General features: G+C 41.7%; 1 protein-coding gene and 1 pseudogene across 1 annotated transcript in view; one reads left to right on the forward strand and one right to left on the reverse strand.

The window, feature by feature from the left end:
• The window catches only part of PELI2 (pellino E3 ubiquitin protein ligase family member 2), a 208,744-nt gene extending 200,797 nt beyond the window's left edge, over positions 1-7,947 (reverse strand). The window contains exon 1 of the mRNA XM_049611552.1: positions 7,411-7,947. Within this exon, the coding sequence (XP_049467509.1) occupies positions 7,411-7,487 (77 nt within the window). The 5' untranslated portion in view covers positions 7,488-7,947. The remainder of the gene's footprint in view (positions 1-7,410) is intronic.
• Positions 7,948-14,693: 6,746 nt separating this feature from the next.
• Positions 14,694-15,418, forward strand: LOC125908759 (60S ribosomal protein L6-like; annotated as a pseudogene).
• The last annotated feature ends 9,625 nt before the right edge of the window (positions 15,419-25,043 follow it).

Here is a 25,043-nt window from a genome sequence, read left to right on the forward strand (position 1 = left end):
GTTTTCGCTTCTATTTTCCCTTTGGTAGTCTGTTTATGTACTCTGCATCCTTAGCTAATATAATACTCGGAATGCTTTGGCTATAAGAGAGGAACCCACCCGGGGTGGCTTAAACAGAAAACAGTAAATAAAAATTGAAAAATGTGGGTGCTCTCAGAGGACTCGGGATTATTTTCTCAGAAAAGCCCTTGCTGATTATTCAGCCTCCAAGGGCCTCCAAGGGCCTTATCCCTAGCTCTTCACCCTGCTAGTCCCCTACGCCAACCTGCTCACTCTCTTCCCCCTTCTCCCGCTTTCTTTTCCCCATAGCACCCTCTGAAATGGCATGTTTTAGCTATGTGTCTGCTGGCTCCTGCACAGGGCCCACCCCTCCCACTAAAAGGTAAGCTCCCCACTGCCCGGGTGTCCTCTATCTCCCCGGCTTCGGCTTCGGTCTGCGGCAGTGCTAGGACAGTACAGGTTCCCCATCAGAACTTTTGACACTGAACGAAGAGCCAAACACACAGAGCTCTGGGCAGGGGGTGCAACTGGGTCTCACAAGGGACAGGAACCAGAATCTAGAACCCAAACATCTGCCAGCTGGCTCACATTGGAGTCCGCTCTTCCCTGCACCTCCTTTTCCCTCTCCCAAGGCCGCATCCCCCCTTTGTGAAAGTGCCTTCTCCACTCCCCTTTCAGAGCTGAAAACCCTGCTACGGGCTCCCATGCCCTTAGGATAAGGCCCAAAATCTTTCCAAGGACCCAGTCATTGACTAAGTCCAATGACTTTATGCCTGCCCCCAGCCTCACCTGTGATTTCAGTCAACCACTCTTTGTGGTTACACAGGGCTTTCCCCCTTCCTTACAGGAGCATGCACACTTCACCTCTGGGTCTTCCAATCCTAGTTTGCAGTGCCTAGAGCATTCTTTCCCTCTTCCCTCCTCCTGGCCATGCTCTCCTCCTCCGGCACGGTGTTAGGTGACCCTCTGCTCTGCAGACTGCCTTCTATGTCTCTGACAGGACTACAGGCTCCAAAGTAGCAGGAACTGTACCAGTCTCATTCATCGGTGCATCCCCTAGTGCCAAGCACGGCATCCCACACGAGTAGATGCTCAAATACTCGTAGGCTAAATAAATGAACAACATATTGGCAATGGCTGTTCACTAAGGAGCTGTGACAAGAGTAAGACAGCAGTTCACGAGGGCAGGGAACGTGATCGCCCTGTCTCACTCCCCTGTGCCTGGAAGAGAAGACACCCAATAAATATTTGTTGAATGAATAAATTCCTGGCTTGCCCCATGTAGCTCCACCCCTTCTCTCTCCCATTTGAGAAAACGTATCAGAATGCAAGTGGGTAAAAAAATGGCATTATTAAAGAGACATCTCAGAGTCATTTGAAACATCAACACTCTATTACTTGTCATAAGTTACTGGACACATAACTCAAAACTGATCATCACAAATGAGGTCGTTTGAGACAGTGGTTGAGAACAGCTGATTAAGACAAAGCTACGAAACATGAAGCACTTTCTGCTCTTATCATTTTATTTTCCAGAAGCTGAAATGACCATACACTCAGTAAGAACTAATAACTGACTCATTCTTACCCTCACTGTTCTCTATAAAATAGGTTCTGCACGCCCCAGGAGAAACCTTTCTTTAAAGCAAACGACGTTAAAAATTCCTTTTCAGTTATTTTTCTCCGGTACCAATGAGGTCCACCAAGTTGCTGTTGTCTCCAGTCAAAAGCCAGCCCACAGCCCCACACGCTTACTTCCAGGAGGCTGTGTTGCTGATCCCTGCACAGCGATATAAACTCACTGCACCAGCGTGACAATACTGGTCTCCTTCAAAATCGGCAACTGGTATGTTTTTGGCTTTTTGGTGTTTTGTGCGTTTGTGTTTTACCTCTTGGACAAAATATGTTTGGTAAAGTTGCTGGGCTCTCGATCAGCCTGGTTTTATTTCTGTTTATATATATAAAGCATCCCCAAATATTGATCACATGATGAAATACAACCAAAAATGAGAAGTCCTAACAAAGGTGTCAATCTGGATGTGTTAAAAAGAGAAATAAATCTGAGAAAGCCAGACGAGAAACCACACAGACAGCCACATACTCCAAACAAGGCTAAAGTTAGTAAAGCAAAATATAGCAACCCAAAGCTAGTAACATCATGACCCTTAATAGCCTACAGAATTAGACACTCCATCCACATGAACAGATCTGAGCTCTTCAGATCACCCCACATGCTGAGTGGCAGTAAAGATTTTGTTTTATTTATGAAAAACAAAAAGACCTTTAACTTTATAAAGGATACTAGCGTTTGAAGTCTTTGGGCCCAAATTAGAGAGGGGGACGAGAAAAGGAAAAGTATTAGGGTATATTTTAAGGTTTCTTATTACTACCGAAGGGAGGGGTAGTCAAGGCAAAGTGCCAAAGTTAAAACAAAAACAGCATATAGAAATCTGGAGCTGCTTGTTTAAAAAAACAAAGACCATAAACTGTTCAAGCAACAGTGTCCTTTGTCTTATCCGATAGAATGCTGCGCCATCCAAAAGAAAAAAGGCAGGTCCCCCCACCCATCCCTGACCTTTTAGCCTTTTGAAGACCTTGATCAGTTTCCACTAAAATACTTCATTTTCAGTCATGTTTAGAAGTACACATTTGTAGAGGTTTTTACCCATTTAGGTGCCAAGGATTTCCCTTTGGCAGTCTGGCAAAACCTACTGAGCCCTTCTCAGAAAAATGGTTTAAATGCATAAAATAAAATACAAAGGACTACAAGTGAAAATAATTATACTTAGTTATCAAGACGGTTTTAAGTTACGAGACGATAATGTATGCAGTTCTGTATTCATGCACCAAATAACAAAGCTAGCAGCAGTTCTATTTGTTGCCTATACTCATGAAATGCTAAATTTCAGTCTGACTATAGTGAAAACAGAGATGCATCCCGCCCCCACCCAAGTTCAAGGGCTTCCTGAAGGACCCTAAAACCCCTTGGTTGGGTTTGGAAGAGCCAATAAAAATATATCTGGTGAAGCATCAAATTAAAAATAAAGCCTGGCAAAACATATTATCCACTCAACTGTGCAATATTTTTCCAAAAAACCATGATGGGTCCTGAGTCAGCAAGAGAGCTGCATGCTTCAAACTGAATCCAGAAAGGGATTCAGCTTCCCCCATGCAAGTTACAAAAAGTCTGAAGCTTTGAGAAACTGACAGCACTGCTGGAGTCTGCCTTGAAGTGGGAAAACAGTGACCCGGCAGTGCAGTGATCCAGCTCAATTGTGAACTTGAACAAATCTCCTTCCTTTCTGGAGCCTCAGTTTCTTTTTCGTTAGTAAAATAAAAGGGCTAAACACACACCATGACCTCGCAGGTCCCTTCCAGGTCTAAAATCCTATCTTCGGATTATCTCTTCCTTATGCTGGCTTTTGTAGCCTATTTAGATTAATTTCAAAACATTATTGCCTTGCTTACGTTTGGAACAGAAAGTCGTACCAAATCTGAATGTCTTAACATATAATCAAACACCAATGAGCCAAATATACGCATACCATTACCACCTTTTTTAAAAACCCTGTTTTGCACATATCTACTTCAAAAAAGTAATCACAGCGTTGGTCTTTTCTGCTATTTAAAGTCAGTTCCCATTAGAATTCTAGCACCATCACCTTAAGAATATTCAAAATTAACACACAGAATGTTAACTATGCATTTTCCACATTAAACCAAGGAACAGTATGACAGGGTATACACCAGGAAGGGCCCTTAAAGATCACCTAATCCAATCATGTTTCATTATCACTTTAGACAGAGAAGGTAGAAGACTAATCCAAAGTCACAACGCTGGTTGGCAAGAAAGCAGAGATTCAATCCAGGTCTCCTGACTGTACCTTTATGCTCTCTCCACTACACTCTCAAATCCAGACACACTTCCCCAACTTAGGCTTAAAAGGAATAGCAAGAAAGACCTGACGGTCAGACTAGTCATTTTCTCTACTTTGAATTACGTAATGGGCACAACAAGGGATGGTGGCATGACACATTCATTGGCTGGAATCAAGAAATAACGAAATTCCATTAATCCACCAAAAAGGTGATGACCCAACTAACATCCTAACTACCTGGCAATTCTCTTAGTACTGTACAGTATGTGAAAAGACCCATATTTGCATATGGATTTAGACATATAGCTATATGCAAATAGCTATACATATAAACCTCTTCACATATACATATATAAGTATACACATATATAGACATACACATATATACATATATATATAGTTCCTCAGTCTGCTTGCCAGGATTTCTCACTAACATTTTACCATGAAATTTAAAAGAGAAAAGAAAAAAGGAGAAATTTAGAGGAAAACAAAAAGGTAGTTACACAACAGCTTAAAAAAAAAAAAGCACTGTGTTTTATAGGCAAAAGCTTCTATCAATATCAATATTGGTCATTTTTAGACATCAACACTAATTTTATCAATAAGAAAACCTACTAGAAATTCTTTACCAATATTTACATCCCAGATGATCAGATATGCAAAGCTGATGTTTGATTGTTATTGTTGTTTTAAGAGGGCACTGTCTTGAATCCGATGGATAGGATATGAATTAGTAAGGGTCTCTCTTTTTTTTTTTTTTTAATGTTTATTTTTGAGACAGAGAGGGACAGAGCGTGAGCAGTAGAGGGGCCAAGAGAGAGGGAGACACAGAATCAGAAGCTGGCTCCAGGTTCCAAGCTGCCAGCACAGAGCCTGATGTGGGGCTCGAACTCAAAAACTGCAAGATCATGACCTGAGCTGAAGTCAAACACTTAACTGACTGAGCCAAGTAAGGGTCTCGTTAGAGTCTACCTACTACTCACTATTTCCCCAGCATTCTTCAATGTGCTTGATATTTCTAGAGAGTCAGAAATCTACTCTCGAAAGAAAGACAGAAAAGAAAAAAGAAAAGAAAAGAAAAGAAAAGAAAAGAAAAGAAAACAAGCAAGCAGGCAGTCACGAAGGAAGGAAGGAAGTTAGGAAGAAAGAAAGCAAGCAAGCAGGCATGAAGGAAGGAAGGAAGGAAGGAAGGGAGGGAGGAAGGAAGTTAGGAAGAAAGAAAGCAAGCAAGAAGGAAAAAAAGAAAAGAACAATTCTTCTCAAGTATTAAAAAACCTGACCAGTATCTTCTCAGTAGTCTGATGTCAACTCACATTTCACTTCCTCAGACAGACCTGCCCTGACCCCCTAGCTAAAGAAAGCAATACCTACCTGGGGCAGACATTCCCTAAGTTAACCTCCTTCTGTTGAAAATTTGGCAACACCTGACATTGCCATTTATTATCCATTTGTTTACTCGTTTGTTTCTGCTCACCCTGTCCCTCCACACTAAAATGAAAGCGCCTTGTTCACTGCTGGATCCTCAATGCCTAAGCAGTGCTGGCACATAATAGGTGCACATATAACTGCCGAGCGTCTGGTCCAAAATATTCAAGTGCCAACTATGTCATACTTAGTGTCTCCTGGAAAACCATTAGTCAGGGACAAAGCACACGCAATGAGTAATGCATTTACATAGCCTACTTTAGAGTAAGCCTATGATACCAAGACAATCCTGGGTATAAATCCTTTCCACGGCTTTGGAATGCCCTGCACTTCCAGCTAGAAACGCAAAACCTCTCCAGGCCCACTCACACGCTGCTTCTCTGAAACATCTCAACAATGATTTCCTCAAAAGGAAATAATGAAATAAAGTTCTGGCATAAGTTAATCTTTCCTGTCAGGTTCACAGAGTATGTTAAACATGCTTTGAAGCCAGACACACAAACAAAATCAAACTCCACAAAATTAGGTTGGGCTGAAGTTACATAAGACCAGCTAACCTCCTGCTTTCTCCCTCATTCCGCCCTCCTTCCGGTGAACCCTGACATCTGTCTTTTCAGCACAATTCAGATGCAGATGACAAAAACCGCTTATCTGCAAACTTCAAAATAGGTAATGAGATTTCCAATATTATTCCACTTAATACTGTAGCAACTGTACCAACAAAGTGAGGAGGAATAGACAACTTCCAGCTGTACGGTGTCTGGAAGCTTCTCTTAAAAATTCTCTTCAAAATTATTTTTAAGCCCACACTTACTTCAAGGCATTCAGTTATCAAAACACGTTTTTCAGAGTTCCCTGAGTTTTTCCATACCCGTGGCTCCTCATATGTGTGAGAAGCCTACCTATCAGCACAGATGACGGTCTGAACACAGGTCTTTCAAGAGAGAGGACAAAAGCGCGGTTCCCAGCAGTGACACATCCAAAGGAGAAAATAATCCTTTCTCCTCCTAAATATTAAATCCAAGTTGCTTCCTCTCCCGAGTTTCCTGCACTTCCCTCCTCCCCATTCTGCTCCCCTTTCACTGCCCATTTTATCCTGCTTTAATCCTACGAAGCCTCTCTCCCGGCTTATTAAGGGTAAACAATAGAAATGTCACAAGGAAACTCAGGAAGTAGATGAAGTCTCTAATTGCCGCCGTTTAACGATTGTGGATAATTACTATCTTCAAAATGTGGTTTTCACAAGCGGAGAGGGAGCCGAGGCGGGCGAGCTCCACGCCGCCAGGAGCACATCAGCGAGGCCGCGGCCCGGGACGGAGGGGATGCGGCCCCGCGCCCCGGGGCCCCGGCAGGCGCAGCCGCGTCCCTGCCCCCCCCCCAACCCCCGGACACTGGCGGCTGGGAAAGCGGAGGGCCGGCCTGCCCGCCCAGGTCACAGACAGTTCACAGCCCCCGGCTGCGGCTACCCGCGGCGGTCACCATAACAATATGCAAAGCGCTTACCCGCGGACACCCACCCCGCATATCTCGCTGCCCGCGGCAGCCAAGCCCGCAGCGCCGCGCTCCGAGTTCCGGGACCCGAGACCACAGTCCCCCGGGGCAGAGGGGTCCCGGGGACCGGGCTCCACCGGCTTTTCAGTTTCGCCAACTGGGGGATCTCCTCCGACACCGCGAGGTGCCTGCGACGGTGGCGCCTTGGCCCGGTCCCTAGCGACCCTCCCCGACCCAGGACGCGCGGGGAAGTCGAGCAGGGGTCCCCCGTGGTACGGACCGGGACTTGGTCCCTGAACGCTGCGCCTCGCGGGGCGCGGTGTCGCCACAGTCCCTCCCTTCCCGGGGCCGGCCCCGCTCCGCCACTTCCTCGGCTGCTGCCGTCCTCCGCCGGGAAGGCGCGTCTCGGTGGTCTCTGCAGCACCCCGCGCGCGCTGATGGGGAGCACAGCTCCCCGGGCGCCTGCCGCCCGGGCCCCTGAGCCGCCCCCGGCGCCCCAGCCGTCCCCAGAGAGCGCCCGAGCCGTCCTCCTGGCCCCGCTCGGAGATGCGGGCGCCCGGCAGTCACCCAGCCCGGAGCGCTCGCCGCCCGCCGCCTCGGAGATCTCGGGACTCACCCTAGTACTACTAGCTCCCCATATTTCACAGGCTCCTTATTGGGGGCGCAGTGCTCCTCCTGGCCGGGGGAAAACATGGAGCCCCGATCGGCCGCCGCCGCCGCCTCCTCCGCCGCGATCCCCGCGGAGTCCGCGCCGCCGCTACAATCCCATCCTGAGAACGGGGTGAGCGCGCCGGGGAAGGGCACGGCGGCGAAGGGGGCGCGGGGCGGCCAGTCCCGCGGCTGCTCCGTCGTGGCTGTGCGGCTGCCCCGCCGGGCTCCCCGGAGCTCCGCTCGCCGCCGCCGCTCCGAGCAGGACTCGGCAACAAATGGGACCGGGCAGCAGGGGGACCTGCCCGCGCCAAGCGCCGCCGCCGCCGCTGCCGCCGCCGCCGCCGGAGCCCCGCCAGGGAAGGAGGGAGGGAGAAAGCCAGCGCGGGAGGGGCGGGGGCAGCGGGCGGGGGAGGGGCGGGGGCAGGACCGCTGAGCCGCCCCGCCGGCGCGCAGGCAGGTGGGAACCGCCCGGCCCTCCGCCCGAAGCCGCGCTGCCCCCCGCCCTCCCCGCGCCCCCTCCCTCTGGCGCGTGGGGCGGCCAGCACCCTCTCCCGCCCCCCTCGGGCCCCGCGGTGGATCGGCCCCCGTGTTATGTAAACATAGAGTAAAAGGGAAAGGAAGTTCTTAAAGGAGCAGCTCTATTTTTTTTCTCTCGCTTCCTTCCCCAAACTTACAGCAAGGGGTTCTCTGCCCTTGCAACCCAGTTCTCTAGCTGCTGAAAACTGCAAAGGATCCCGGAAACGCAGTCCTCAAGGTTCCCAAGCCTAGCCTAGCAGTCCCGGGTTTCCTTAGATGTAAAAAAAGAACTTCCTCTCGGAGTTAGAGAGCATTTGCTTTCTCGGTGCCATTGTGTACATCTGTAACACACGCACCTGGGCGCCTCCTCCTCTTCCAAAATCAAGTCTTTCAAAGCTTGGAGGTATCTAGAAATCTGGAGAGTTTTGCTAATTGGTGCTGGATTAGAGGGAGTTTTGAGTTTTGAAGGCACTTGGAGCACCCTGCCAGTGTATAGGGTATAGCTACCCTGTTTGTGGTCAGCAAAGTTCCACAGGATTAAAAAAAAGGGGGGGGGGGTTGGTTTTTGGGTTTTTTACTTTTCTTTTTTTTAATCCATACTCCATCCACTTTTCTCATACCCTCTTTCACTACCCTAAGAAATTTAAGAGGAACTTACCTGGGTGAACTTTTTAGTGAATATAAATGTTCCTTTATTACCATAATGTAGACAATGCACTATGCTATGGCTTTAATATGGTTTGGGGTATAATAGATGTACTCACTGCTGTTTTTCATCATGCAGGATTTTATTGTTTTACCATTTATTAAGCACTGGTAACATGCTGGAAACTGCATATTATTGCCAGTCACTGCCTCCCAAGTCTGCTAAATATTTAAAGAAATAAATACTGCAAAAGCTACCCTGTGTATAAACAATGACTGATTAGCCGTGACCCTAAGGAAAGGGCTAGAAAAAAAATAATTACATCTATCACCTTCCACTCTGCCATTTGCCACCCTTTGCCTAACATTCTCTGACACGTTATTACTACAGTTACATGATGCTTCAGAAAATTTTACTTCAGTTATTAACTGATTTTTTTTAATTGAGGCTTTAGAAATAAATTACTTCAATAACTATAGCTACACCGTTGGTAAGCCAAACACACACACACAAAAGTGAAACCATTAACTTGTTTCAGCTAAGTACAGAAATTCTATACTTCAACTGAATACAGCTATTCTGCACATTTTATAAATTCTCTGTATTTTTAAATATATATTCTGTTTTACTTTAAACCAACAATCCTTCACTAACGGGTTAAATGTCTTCTCACTAGTGTTTTGATGTGAATTTCTGTCTGAATTTGTTTGATTAATGTTACCTTCATCTGTGGACTCTATGCTTCTACTTACCATGTAGAAGTGTTACTAGCAAAGATCTATCGGAATCATGCCATAGTTATGCAGTCCCCTGTTATTATAGTACTTGGCCCTGTCATTCTAACTTCTCCAGGCTTGTTCTGTTGCTGCTACTGCTCTCTAGGCTGCAATTACCTCCTCCCTCCTTCTCTCTTGGCATGCTGTGCTTTTGTGCATTGCATTACACTATTCTGGCTCCATTTCCTCCTTGCTGTGCTCTGCATCTGCTCTTAGGAAGATAGAAACAAATATTTATTAACCTCCTACTAAGTTCCAAACACTAGCCTGAGAGTGTCCCATAGGATGTCCCAGTCTTCGAAGGTTCTTCATTCTAGCTGTCCGCCCATGGTGCCCCTGATTTTCAGAAGGGCAGCGCTCTCTGTTCCCCCAGCATGTCTTTGAGCATGTTTATAGTTCTGACGCAGGTCTGTCTTTATCAGAATTATTTAGGAACTGTTGCTTTGAATAAGTTTTTGTATCAAGGGAGACTTTTATCCTAGGCAGCTCAGGGCTTGAAGACCAGGTTTATAAATCACTCCCAGACCTGAAAGCCTCAGGAATGTATACAGCCGCCAGAAGTGGAAATCCAAATGAGCACATGGGCTGAGTGAGGACTGCGGCAAATTGGCGAGCCTGTGCCATCTAAAATGAGCATCGCTCTTCTGCAGATAATGGTTACCATGTGACAATAACAGGTCACTGTTGCTAAATTTAACTTTTCTTAAAGCCCATATCCGAAATTTTATGCCAAATTTCCCAATTTCCAACTGTCACGCAACTCATTCAAGTTGATTTTTTTTAACACATTTTTTTTTTTTTTTTACTACATTGGGCTCAAGGTCTGCAAATTTGCGTTCTCTGATTTCAAGGAAACTTACAAAGGTAAAGGTAAAGGAACACACACACACACACTCTCTTTTTTTAATCTTTATTTTTGAGACAAAGAGACAGTGTGTGAGTGGGGGAGGAACACAGAGAGAGGGAGACACAGAATCTGAAGCAGGCTCCAAGCTGTCAGCATGGAGCTCCATGGGAGGCTCAACGTGGGACTGGACGCAGGGCTGGATGCAGGGCTGGATGCAGGACTGGATGCAGGGCTCATCATGGGGCTCCTCATGGGGCTGGAACTCACAAACCACAAGATCATGACCTGAGCAGAAGCCGGATGCTTAACCGACTGAGCCACCCTGGCGTCCCAGTAAAGGAACACTTTTACGTGGTATCAAATGGCAGCGAGGGGAGGGGAGCAGAGCAGTGGGGCATAAACTTAACTTTTTCAGAGTTGGTGACTTATGTCCCTTTGCAAGGCGGCTTGCACCTTTCTCTGCCCATCCTTTTTAGAGTTTTCTGCTCACAAGTTAAGCCCACTGGAACATTACCCCTACCATCCCTAGCTAGTATTAGGAATCTGGTTGTAGCATAAATTTATCTCTTCTTGAATGTAACTGTTTTAGTTTGTAGCTTCAGGCTGATGGGACAATCTGGCTGTGCCATCTGCCAACCCACCGAAAGCCACGGTGGGTTTGACCGACCTAGCTGCCAGGGCAGACCCGCCCATCCCCTCCCTGCTTGCCATTCCATTTACATCTCTCCTAAACTACTCTCCTAAAGAGGATGGCCCACTCACTGCATCCCACAGGGAGTTGATGCTATTTCTTGGGCTACTAAAGGCCATATGTTTACTACACAAATAAATAATGTAAGGCTTTCTCTTGATTTCTCTCCCTGTGATGTCTACCTCTTTTAAGTTAGAATGAAAACATTTAGTGAAGAAGTTTGCTTGTCTTAACCATACTCTGAATGAAGCCAATCAAAAACCTTCCAGTACTTCCAGAAGAAAGAGTCTAATTTTTGATCACTCTATATTCTACCTTACATGTTTATGTTTGCAGACTTAAAAGAGTAAAAGGATACTTTAAAATCTTATTTTATTTTAGTCATCCATAGTCTCATTACCCAGAAAACAGCCTTATGACATTTTTTTTGTGGATTTCCTTCATCTTTTTTATTTTTAATTTTTTGACAGAGCAGTGATAATATGATTTGTAATCACCCTTTATACAGCTTGTTACCTCCCCCCGTTTTCACCTCATGTTATATTGTGAGTTTTCTCTTGTCAATAAACTTCATAAACATTTTTGTTGTTTTATCATATATGTCAGCTTCTACTAACCATTCCTTTCTCGTGGAACATTGGGAAGATTTCTAAATTTTGGTTTTATAAATAAACATATTTGCATTTGCTATTGCTGCATGAGAACAGACTCCTACAAGTAAAATTATTACATCAAAGGGTACAAACACTTTTAAGACCCTTTGATGCATATTTCCAAAGTGTTTTCCAAAACGGTTATGCCTGCCAATTTACACTGTAACTAGCAGTAAATGAGAGAGCTGCCTCAGGGAACTCTCACCAGCTTTTAAAACCCTTGCTAATGTGACAGGTGATCATTTTTTATTTGCATTTCTTTGATTGCTATTGTGAGGTGTACCCACTTTTTATTATCATGGTAAAAAACGCATAACATGAGATCTACCCTCAACAGATTTTTTTTTAGAGTACTGTATGGTATTGTTAACTCTAAACACAGTGCTGTCCAGCAGCTCTCCCTAACTTTGTCATCTTGCATGACCGAAACTTTATACTCCTTGAACAGCAATTCCTCATTTCTCTCTCCTCGCAGCCCCTGGCAACCACCATTGCACTTTCTACTTCCGTGAGTTTGACAATTTTAGATACCTCGTATAAGTGGAATCATGCATTATTTCTCCTTCTGTGCTGGCTTAGTTTTTAGCAAGCTGTCCTCAAGGTTTACCTATGACGTGGCATAAAACAGGATTTCCTTCTTGTTATGGCTCAGTAATATCCATTTTATGTATACACTACAATTTTTTTTAGAGGTTCATCTGCCAGTGGGCCTACAGGACAGCTACAGGTTGTCCTCACCACTTGGCTATTGTGAATAATGCTGCAACGAACACAAAAGTGGGGATCTCTTTGGGTGCCTGACTTCAGTTATTTCGAGTAAACACCCAGAAGTTGAACTGCTAGATCATATAGTTAGTTCTATTTTTAATTTTTTTTTTGAGGAAACTCCCTTTAGTTTTCCATAATTGCAGCACCATTTTATATTCCCACGAGCGGGCACAAAGGTTCCAATTTCTCTACATCCCCATCAACATTTGCTACTTTGGGGGTTGTTTTGTTTTGTTGATCGTGAACATCCTAAAAGGTGTGAGATAGCTCATTGTGGTTTTGATTTGCATTTCCCTAATAATTGGTGATGTTGAACATCTTTTCATATATCTGGTGTTTATCTTCTTTGGAGAAATATCTATTCAGTTCTTTTGCCCACTTTTAAGTTGGGTTATTTCTTTTTTTGCTATTGAATGATATGAGTTTCTTATGTTTTTTGGATATTAACTCTTTATCAGACATATGGTTTGCAAATATTTTCTCCCACTCTATAGGTTGCATTTCCACACTGTTGGTTATTTCCTTTGCTGTGGAAAAGCTTTTTAGTTTGATGTTGTCCCATTTGTCTCTTTTTGCTTTTGTTGCTGGTGCTTTTTGGTGTCAAATCCAAGAAATCATTGCCAAGACCAGTATCATAAAACATTTCCCCTTTGTTTTCTGTTAGGAGTTTTACAGTTTCAGATCTTACGTTCAAGTCTTTGATCCATTTGAGCTGATTTTTTTATATGGTGTAAGATGAGGGTCCAATTTCATTATTTTACATGTGGATATCCAGTTTTCCCAGCACATTTATTGAGGGGACTCTCCTTTTCCATTGTGTCTTCTTAGCACCCTTGTTAAAGATTGGTTGACCGTATTTGTGTATGATTGTTCCTGGACTCTGTTCCATTGGTCTGTAAGTCTATCTTTATGCCAGTACCATACCGTTTTGATTACTGTAGCTTTGTAATATGTTTTGAAATCAGGAGGTGTGAGACCTCTTATTTGTTCTTTTTAAGATTGTTTGGGCTATTTGGGGTTCTTTGTGGTTCCATATGAATTTTAAAATTGTTTTTTCTATTCTATTAAAAAGTTGGGGTTTTGACAGATTGCATTAAATCTGTAGGTTGTTTTAGGTAGTATGAACATTTTAACAATACAAAGTCTTCCAATCCACGAACAGGAGATGTCTTCCCATTTATTTGTGTCTTCTCTCATTTCTTTCATAGATGTTTCGTACTTTTTAGTGTAAAACTCTTGGCTCCTTGGCTTATTCCTAAGTATTTTATTCTTTCTTATGCTACTGTAAATGGCATTGTTTTCTCAGTGTCCTTGTCAGATAGTTCATTGTGGGGGCATCAAAACACATCTAATTTTGGCATATTGATTTTGTGTCCTGCAACTTTACTGAGTTCTTTTATTACCTCTAACGGCTTTTTTCTGGTAGAATTTTTAGGCATGTCTACATATAAGATCATGTCATCTGTGAGCAGAGATAATTTTACTTCTTTTCCAATCTGGATGCCTTTGATTTCTTTGTCTTGCCTAACTGCTCTGGTTATCTTGCCTAACTGAATAGAGGTGGCAAGAATGGACATCCTTGCCCTTTGTTCCTGATCTTAGAGGAAACACTTTCAGTTTCTCACCATTGAGTTTGATGTTAGCTGTAGCCTTTTCATACGTGGTCTTTCTTATGTTGAGATAACTTCCTTTTATTCCTGGTTTGAGGTTTTTCTTGTTTTGTTTTGTTTCAATCAAGAAATGGTGTTAGATTTTGTCAAATGCTTTTTCTGCCACATATTAAGAGCATCATGAGATTTTGATCCTTTATTCTGCTAATGTGTCAAACCATCCTCATACACCAGGAATAAATCTCACTTGGTCATGGTGTATGATTCTTTTAATATGCTGTTAAACTTAGTTTGCTAGTATTTTGTTGAGAATTTCTTCATCTATATCCATCAGGGATACTGGCCTGATGTTTTTCTTTTTCTAGCTTTGGTATCAGGATAATACTGGCTTCATAAAATGAGTTTGGAAGTGTTTCCTCTTCTTCAACTTTTTGGAAGAGTTTGAGAAAAATTGATGTTAATTCCTTAAATGTTTAGTGGAATTGCTCTTTCCCATCTTGCAAGATGACAGGTGAAATGCTGAGAAGCTCAATACTGAAGAGAAGAAACCTGGGGCACTTGGGTGGCTCAGTCAGTTAAGTGTCCAACTTCTGCTCAGGTCCTGATCTTGAGGTTCGTGTGTTCAAGCCCCGCATGGGGCTCTGTGCTGACAGCTCAGAGCCTGGAGCCTGCTTTGGATTCTGTGTCTCCCTCTCTCTTTGCCCCTCCCCCACTGACAAAAATAAACATTTAAAAAAAAAAAGTAACCTCAAGACTAAAACACCTAAAAAGGGGAAGCCCCACTGCAGCTGAAATCCTGTCCTAGTCAGAGGAATTGGCAGATATTCCTAATCAGCTATGTATTCCAGAAAGGCCATGTGCAAGAGGAAGTATTCAGCAGCTAAATACAGGGTTGAAAAGAAAAAGAAGGGGAGGGTTCTTGCTACTGTCACAAAACCAGTTGGTGGTGACAGAATGCGTAGGTATAATCCTACTGAAGATGTGCCTCAAAAGCTGTTGAGCCACGGCTAAAAACCTTTCAGTCAGCATGTGAGGAAGCTGCAAGCTAGTATCACCCCTGGGACCATTTTGATCATCCTCATTGGGTGCCACAGGGGCAAGAGGGTGGTTTTCCTGAAGCAGCTGAGCAGTGGCTTGCTATCTGTGACTGGACTGCTAGCCTTCAACTGAGTTCCTCTGTGTAGAACACACTAGAAATCTGTCACTGGCACCTCCACCATTGATATCAGCAATGTGAAAAATCCCCAAATATCTCACTGAGGCTTGCTTCAAGAAGAAGCTGCGTAAACTCAGACACCAGGAAGGTGAGATCTTCCACACGGAGAAAGAGAAACATGAGATTATAGAGCACTGCAAGGTTGATCAGAAAGCTGTGGACCCACAAAGCTGTTCCTCAACTTCAGGGCTACATCCACTTTGTGTTTTCTCTCACAAATGGAGTGTACCCTCACAAATTGGTGTTCTAGATTTCTTACAAAGAACCTAATCAAACAACTGATAAATGATAGATGATACATAGATAGATGATAGATAGATAGATAGATAGATAGATAGATAGATAGTGGAAGTCACCAGTGAAGCCATCATCCTGGAATTTTCTTTGTTGGAGGTTTCTGATTGCTAATTAAATCTCTTTACTAGTTATAGGTCTGTTCAGCTTTTCTATTACTTCACAATTCAATCTTGGTAAGTTACATGTTTCTAGAAATTCATCTATTTCTTTTAGGTTATGCTGTTGGTTGGTGTAGTTATTCTTCGTACTTTTGTAATCCTTTTTATTTCTGAAGAAGTGGTAATATTTATTTTATTTCTGATTTTATTTACTGGAGTCTTTCTCTTTTATGCTTAGCTAGTCTAGCTAAAGACTTGTCGACTTCATTGATGTTTTAAAAAAAAAAAACAACTCTTAGTTTTGTTGATTTTTTCTATTCTCTATTTTGTTTATTTCTGCTCTAATCTCCATTGCCTTCCTCCTGCTAACTTGTGGCTTAGTTTGTTCTTCTTTTTCTAGTTCCTCGGGGTGGGGGTGGGGGGGTAGAATTAGGTTGTTTATTTAAGATTCTATGTCTTTTGTAGTATAGGCATTTATCATTATAAAGTTCCCTCTTAGTACTGTTTGCTGCATCCCATAAGTTTGGTATGTGGTACTTTTATTTTCATTTGTCTCAAGATATATTGTAACTTCCTTTTAATTTCTTCTTTGCCCCATTGATTATTCAAGAATATGTTGTTTAATTTCCAAATATTTGTGAATTCTCTTATTTTCTTTGCTATTTCTAGTTTAATTCCATTGTGGTCAGAAAAAAAATATGAATATGATTTCACTCTCCTTAAATTTGTTAACATTTGTTTTGTTATCTAATGTGTGACCTATCCTGGACAATGTTCTATTTGTACTTGAGAAAAACGTGCGTTCTGCTGTTGAGTGAAGGTAGTCACTTTCTAAACAGACACATGGTTGGGTCATGTTGAACTTGTGGTCAATAAAATTTTAACTTTTTGTCAGGTGAATTGCTTTTAAGCGGGACACATTTCACCAGGAACTGTATAACTGAATTACTGAATCTAAGTGAAATATTAAATATTTATTTCTGTTATATTTCCAATTTATTAGGTTTAGGCTATTGTATAGGTCCTTTCCCCCCCTCTTTTAAAGAGGCTTTAATTATTGTAATAAGTAATACATACAGGTAGTAAACAATTCAAATAATACAACAGAGTGAAAAATGTTTTACTCCCATTTTCATCCTGCCATTCTTCTCCCTAGTGGACACCACTGTTATCAATTTCTTGTGTATCTTTCCAGTGCCATTCCTTGTATATATTTGTATAAATAATATTTAAGAAAACACACAGAAATGGAAGCACACTAAACATACTATTCTATACCTACCTCCTTCCACTTACCAAGGAGACCAGGAAAGGCCTCTTTAAGGAGGGATTTGAGCAGATAGTGGAATTATGACAAGACAGAGTCACCTGTGCAAAATCTGTGGAAGATCCAAGGGAACAATGATATTCCATCTAGAAGATATAGCAAGTTCAAATGCCCTAAGATAGAAATGAGCTTGGCCTATACTAGCAGCAGAATGAACTCCATGTTGTCTAAACTTACTGAATGAGCAGGAAAGTATTATAAAATTAAGTTGGAGATGTAGGTAGAAGCCAGATCATACAGGTCATCAGGATAATGATGTGAACATTTGCTTTGCTTCTCTGTGATACTATAAATCACTAGAGAGTTAGGTATGGTTGTTGAAACAATAAAAACAAAATCACCTAACAATGTTACCTATGTACCTATGTAGAGACCATAACATGTAAAATCAAGACAGACATTTTAGAAGCTCCATGATAGATGATTAAAGAATTAATTTTTCCATTCTTAGCTCAAGGCCAGAGTTACTGTGGACAATGAAGCATACTTGTAACAGTGAGATAGCCCTGGAAGACAGCCTCCTTACTGTCAATCGCCACTGAGCCGGGGACACATGGAAAGAGGTTAAACTGAGGCAGAAGAAAGGCATCCTAAAAGAGTAAAGAAAGGGCAAGTTTAAGAGCCAGAGACCTCAGTTCCATATCACTTAATCCCTTTGTTCCTGTCTTACTTATCCCATCTGTGAAATAAGAATAATTGCCTGCCTATATATCTCACAAAGTTTTTGAGAAAATCAAATGAAATAATGCATGTGACAGTAACTTGGGTGCTGCAAATAAAACGTGTATAGTCTTGTCATTTTTTTCAATAAAACTACAGGACAAATTTTGTAGGGCGGAGGATGTGGAAATATTAAATAAAAATGAATCAGTAAATGTGTTAAAAACTTCCTGTACTTGTTCTGTGCAGTCCTGTAATAATAAGTCAATTTGATAAATATTTATTTAGGACCTATTATTTTATGGCACCATGACAGATAAAGCAAATGATAGAAGTGCATGAAAGACAGCAGGAAACCAGGAGTCCCAGGAGCTCACATTTTGGAGGTAAACTCTTAATCCCAAAACAAGGGACAGAGGGAGGGTATGGGACTCTGGATGGCACGGGCTGTGCAGTCTCCGGCTTTCCTGCTAGTTGTGAGATGTTCCAGTTGTAGCAACTAGAACCTTAGAACCTAAATAAGAAACGAATCCAAATGAGGATGCTCTGTACACTGGCAGGTGCTCCACAGCTATATGATTATGAGGGAGTACTAAAAGATCAGTTGATATCAGAAAGCTAAATCTAAAATGCTGATCTACTGTTTTATCCACTTCCAACTTGCTTATGAATGTCCCTCCCACCTTGAATCACACTGGATGCATTTGTTTTATTCTTCCTTTTTCATGATCTTTTAGATTCAGCCATTACAATTGCTTACGTCAAGTGGTTGGATGTGTTTAGCTGCAGAATCAACACATGAGACACAGTGACCTAATCTCCACTACCACGTGCCAGTTCACATGAAAAATCCAAGGGCATGCTGATACAGACAGCCCAGCACAGATGGGACTGATCCCCACAGTCAACAGTGAAAGTCGGCACGAGCACCAGATAACAGGTAAATGTTGTAACTATTCCCCTAAGCTAAATAATAAGGCAAAATGACATTTTTCATTCTTTTTGAAGGACCTTGAACCAAGGTTGCAGCTTATTCACGGTAAAGGGGAAATTAAACACGTTAAGACCCACAAAATCAAAAGTGTCAATGCACAAAAATCCACATGCCTGGTAAATTTAAGTTCCTATTGACCTTTCTCTTTGCTTGGTCACCAATCAGTTATAGGAGGGGTCTTTCTCCTCTTGCACTCAATCCTTAGGTTGTGATTAACTAAAGTCAATATGCAAAGATCTGCAGTTCACCAAAAACAAGCCATAAATACATAAAAGGGAAGCAAAGAATCTTAGCCGAACTAACCACATTTATTTCTTCTATGAAATAATGAACATTTTATTACATGATAAGCGTTTTATTAACTGTGTCTTCGTCTATGTTCAGACCAACAGATGCTGAAAGCTAGTTAAAAAAAAAACCAAAAACTTAAAAAATCAAATCCCTTGCCCTCCCCTCCTTCTCTAGGCATTTTAAAATTCATAATCTTTCTGGCATTTATCACAGACTCACCATATGTTTGCTACTATACATCATATTCAATACAGAACTTCCTTGCACTCTAACATCTTTTTATAATAAAATCATATGGATATTAAGTTGAAATGTCGATAGCTCTAAGCATAGCTTTTCATTCATAATTAGAGACTTTATTCAGCAACTTTTGAGGATAATGATACACCAGCTATCTATTACTGCAAAACAAAACCCCCCAAAAGTTAGCGGTTTAAACCAAAATCCAAAAACCACCCTTGGTCCCACCCTAGGTTAAAGGGTGAGGGCCATGAAGTTCTAACATGGCTGCTATGGGAGCAAGCGAGAAGGCAGGATGTGGGCTGAGAAAACACCTCCAATTGTCTCCTACAACTGTAATTCCAATGGAAAGAGAGCAGAAACATTTGAGTGTAAACAAAATGTTAAAGTATGAAGGTATTATATTTAGTACTACGTGTGGGATAAAAATGAGTAAGAACATAGCCAAAGAAGACACATTAAGCAAAGTAGGTGAGGCATAGTGAAAGGGGCCAACTACATAAAAGGAGAGAAGGAAGTTCATTCCAGGCGAGATATCTGAAAGATCTGAAACACAGGATGAATAATTCAAACTTAAAAAAAAAAAAATCTTGTTGAAGGTTTTGAAACAGGAGGTGATGAGGTCAAAATGGCAGGAGAGATATTGACATTCAATCACTTAAAATAAGTTAATAGACAGTGAGTGTCTACGGTGTGCCAGACCTTGTGCTGAACCCTGGGATTGTTTGAGTGGTGTGGTTCTAGAGCATCTGAAGGGTATACCCTGCCTGGAGGACAGCCAAAGGATTCTACTCTTGCGTGTCATTGCAGAGAGAATGACGGTAAAGTCAGGACAGCTCAATGACAAAAAAAAAAAAAAAAAGGCAAATTAGAAAGGAACATCACCTTTAGTATAAAATGTCACTTTTCATTCTTTAGTTTTCTCTGCCTATAACTAAAGATAAATATGGATAATGTTATACTTCTTTCACAGAGTCAGCAAAGCAAAGTTTGATTTTATTTAGAGTATTAACAAAAAGCAAACAGCAAAGTTTTATTTAGAGTATTAACAAAAAACCCAGCGTCAAACAGGAACTTTGTGGCTGATCATCACATGGCCTTTAATAAGTCTCTACCTCTCTAAGCCTTAGTTTTGAAGTGCAGTAGCTAATGATAATAACAACACAGACTGTTGATTATTGCCAGGCACAGTTGTACAGGCTTTATACAAATTAACATATTTAATCCTTACAATAACCACATGAAATAGATCATTATCCTCATGATATAGACGAAGAAACTGAGGGATAGAGAATTTAAGTGTCTTGACCAGGGTTATACAGGTAGTAAGCAGCAGAACTGTGCTTTAGACTCAAAATATCTGGTTCCAGAATCCATGTGATATGCTATGATGCCTTGTAATTACTTTTTAAATTAAAAAATATTTTAATTTATACTTCTTGGAAATATTGGCTGAATGTCCTTTTATATGGCCACACCATGAATAGTTGGCATCATACATACACTTCTAGCATGTAGGACCATTTAACTAACTGGATATACTTCCTTGTCCTAAAGTGGCCAAAAGCACAGGGCCAAAGACGCCTATTCATAACATACTATAGGGAGGGGTGGGGGAAGGGGTCAACCCTCCAGTAAGAGCTTGGGGTTCTGAGGCCATTCGAGGGGCCCAGTATTCCCCCTTAGCATGAAAGAGAGCCGTTTCTCTCCCGGTGGATGCCAGTGACCACGGGCTCAATCTTCTGTTTCTACTGCACTACCCGGCACCACGCATATGCGCAGAGATGTGCACGCGCACGCAGACTCCCACGCTCTCCACTCAGGGTGGGCGCTCTCCTCGTTATTGCGGGAGGTCTGCAACACCCAGCTTTCTCCCAGAGCATTCTGCCCTAGCTGCCCCAGGGACTAGTGCAGCTGGCTGGGAAGTTTGCCTGCATCAGCATGGGTGAGGGAGAGGTCCAAGCGTGTTGCTTTGGGAAAGCAGGCCAACATTAAGATGCTTTGCATGGCTGCTAACCCCCAATTTTCTCAAATTTCATTACTGAAAGGATCAATGTCAGTGTAATAAATATATTATCAAGTTTCACGGTCTAATATCAGTTGGCAGCCCTTGGCCTTTCTACATTAGTTACCATAAACACACCAAATGTAGGTGGGATATTTGGGGCTGAATTGAAGCAAGCTCTTGGTAACAGGGCGTTAAAATTACAAATTTTACACAATTAAGTTAAAATGGTATCATTAAAATTTTTTTTAATGTTCACATTTACAGTCATTGCTAGTCAGTCTTTATTTTAATTTTTAAGATATAAGATTATCCGTATTTTACAAAGCTAATTCTTCAATAAATTCATGTATTAGTTTTGAAGAAAGCAGATTTTTAAATGAGTAAATTATCAGAGAAAAGTTCAAGGCTACTTACAATCTCTTTTATCTTCTTAGGCCTCAAAAGTGTCCCCAGCTTTTTCAATCCTTTCCCTGGAGTTTGATTTCCACTATCTCTAACCTCACTTTAATTCAGGCCAAATGATCATTACAAATGAAACTGCCAGAAGGAACAAGAAATGTTCGAAGGATTTATCTTTGTTATTTGGCTTCTAACTTAGGACCTACAAGACCAGGGTTCACAAAATTATCCTCTAAAGATAATTTGTGGGAGAAAAATAGCAGATTCAGAGATGAAGATGTATTTTAGCAATAAAAAGTGAAGTAGTATTAGGTACAAAGAATGAGAATGAATTTTCATCATTTTTATTTTAAATGTTCTCATGACAATTCATCTAAACAAAAGTATTTCCTTCTTCTAAAAACACATTTTTCAGAGCAATTTTTGAAGGTTCTTGATCTAGATATATCCATCATTTTCTCTTGCCCACCCCCCTTTTGGAGAACTTTCCCTGCTAACTGCCCTAAAGGGGTATGATGCATCCCCTTGGCAGCTGGACCAAGAGTGGTCACGTGACTCAAGTTAGGTTGTTCAAATTATGTCTCCTAGAAATTTTGGATATTGAAAGAGAGACCAAATCATCTACATCTTAGGATCTAGAGCCATAAGGTCATAAAAACTTCGTAATAGAATTGGCTTCTTCATAAAGGGCTAGGATCCAAAATCTATAAAGAACTTACCAAACTCAATACTCAAAAAACAAATAATCCAGTGAAGAAATGGGCAGAAGACATGAATAGACACTTTTCCAAAGAAGGCATCCAGATGGCCAACAGACACATGAAAAGATGCTCAACGTCATTCATCATCAGGGAAACACAAATCAAAACCACACTGAGATTCCACCTCACACTGGTCAGAGTGGCTTAAGCGAACAAATCAGATGCTGGTGAGGATGTGGAGAAACGGGAACCCTCTTGCACTGTTGGTGGGAATGCAAACTGGTGCAGCCGCTCTGGAAAACAGTGTGGAGGTTCCTCAAAAAATTAAAAAGAGAACTATCCTACAACCCAGCAATAGCACTACTAGGAATTTACCCAAGGGATACAGGAGTGCTGATGCATAGGGGCACGTGTACCCCAATTTTTATAGCAGTGATTTCAACAACAGCCAAATTATGGAAAGAGCCTAAATGTCCATCAACTGATGAATGGATACAGAAGATGTGGTTTGTATATACAATGGAATACTACCTGGCAATGAGAAAGAATGAAATCGTGCCATTTGCAGCAACGTGGATGGAAATGGAAGGTATTATGCTGAGTGAAATAAGTTAGAGAAGGACAGATATCATATGTTTTTACTCATATGTGGATCTTGAGAAAATTAACAGAAGACCATGGGGGAGGGGAAGGGGGGGGATTTACAGAGAGGGAAGGAGGCAAACCATAAGAGACTCTTAAAAACTGAGAATAAACTGAAGGTTGATGAGGCGGTGGGAGGGAGGGGAAAATGGGTGATGGGCATTGAGGAGGGCACTGTTGGGATGAGCACTGGGTGTTATATGTAAGCCAATTTGACAATAAATTATATTCATAAAAAATATATAAAATAAATAAATAGGCAGATAAAATAACAACTAGTGTTATTCTTAAATAAAATGAATAAAAATATATTTAGGAAAATTAAAAAAAAGAAGAAGAAGAATTGGCTTCTTGGCCAAATTAAAAACATAGTTAAATTCAGAGTTAAGCGCAGCCAAAGTTATGGGAAAGCAGACCCCAAAAGGCCTGTAGAAGAGGCTCATTTCCACAGGGAAGATGCAGCTTATGTGCAAAAAGAAGTAAGGACAAGACTCTGAGAAAGACCCAGAAAACTGATCTGCTTGCAGATATTTGAGTTCCCATAAGTCCCCAGCTATATCATCAGATTCAGAGGATTTCATGAGACCCTTACAACAAAGTCCTCATTACTTACACTAGCTCGAGTGTATTTTTTTTCTTGTAATGAGAAGAAGATAATTGTTTTTTGTGTGCATGCTTTCAATCTGGATGAAGACTGCATTTAATATGCCTCAAAAGACAAAAGGGGATGGCCTCTTCCCCTTCCGGTGCTCCCAGAAAAAAACAAAAAACAAAAAAACAAAAACGAAGGCAAACTCCAAAGCTTGCATATCTTAAGTATTTGCAAAGGACAGCAGTTTCATCCCAAATGGGATTTGATGAGTAACTTCTGTGACTAGGAAAGAACTCAGTAGAAAAGCTTTTCCTAATAAGACAGATGACTCAGTCATTGCAGTCATTCTGCAAATTATATTGAGTGTCCACTAGGCATTCTGTGAACAGACACACTGTGAACAGTCTGGAGCCCTCAAGGAGATGAGGTGAGCTATAAATAAGGGTTCCAGCAGGACTAGAGTAAATCACAATTATTATACAACATACCTCAGTCCATTGAATGCTAAAGATGATTTCAAACGGAGAGCACTGGGCTGGAGAGTCGGGGGGTAGGGTTGAGCCACATGTAAAAAAATACAGCTTTTTCCTTCTTGAGTTTCTCTGGCAAGGGATTCCAAGTTTAAACAAAGTCCTGTGAGCATGTGTCTGAGAGTTCTGAACAAGTCAACAGACATCAATTAAAAATGTACTATGTGCTAGGCACTAAGCAAACACTAAGATGAAAAAGGCTTGGCTCCTTGTCAAAGAGCTTTTGTACTAGAAAGTGAGCTAAAATAAATACATCCAAATGGATTTTATATCCTTTTATATGACATAAGAGAGATCATTCACTCATTAGCTTCCTGTTTGTATTGATGCCTGAATGTTGTGTTGGTGAATTCTGCAACCGTTTTAAGAACTTTGTGACTTCTCCTTGACCTCCTGTCACTCGTTTAAATTCTAACCCATTAGGAATTATTATCACAGATGTGATTCCAAATAATGTCATTATAACTTGGTAAAAGCATTACAACTGAAACCCCTCAACTTGCTTTGTGGATAAAGCCTAGGATAGTCTGCTAAGTCCTAGCCCTGGAAAACACAGTGTCAGTCTTTCAGTCATGATATATTTCATGGCATTTTTGTTGTTGAAGAAAAGGGCAAACAGCATAACCCTCTGAATCCACAGATCACGAGTGCGTTAAAACATCAGCTGTCAGCACATGAAGCAAGTCAAAAGAGAGCAATCTGGCACAAGAGCTGAAGCTGTCAGTCACATTAATAGAATAAAGTAGATGTAAAACTATCTATGGATTCCAGAATCAAATTGCCTCTCTCTTCCACGGCAGCTCACAAAACTCTCCTAGAATCACTTAAGGGCCCCAGCACAGTTAGGACTGGAGACTTGGAGGGGAGAAGCAGAGACGAGAAAATATTTAGAAAGCATCTTGCATAGGCACAGTCCTCCCCCTAAGTGCTTCATAATCATAATGTTATGGTTGAGTGCCTATCAAATTATAGCTGAAGACCAAGTAAAACACAGGCCTTTTCAGAGCACTTACTGCTCACTTAATGGTCTGATAGGGCAAAGGATAAATTCTTGAAAATGTCAGGTATTCAATAAGTCATATTCTTAGAGGAAAAA

Source organism: Panthera uncia, assembly GCF_023721935.1.
Source record: "Panthera uncia isolate 11264 chromosome B3 unlocalized genomic scaffold, Puncia_PCG_1.0 HiC_scaffold_1, whole genome shotgun sequence".
In the NCBI taxonomy this organism is placed as follows: Eukaryota; Metazoa; Chordata; class Mammalia; order Carnivora; family Felidae; genus Panthera; species Panthera uncia.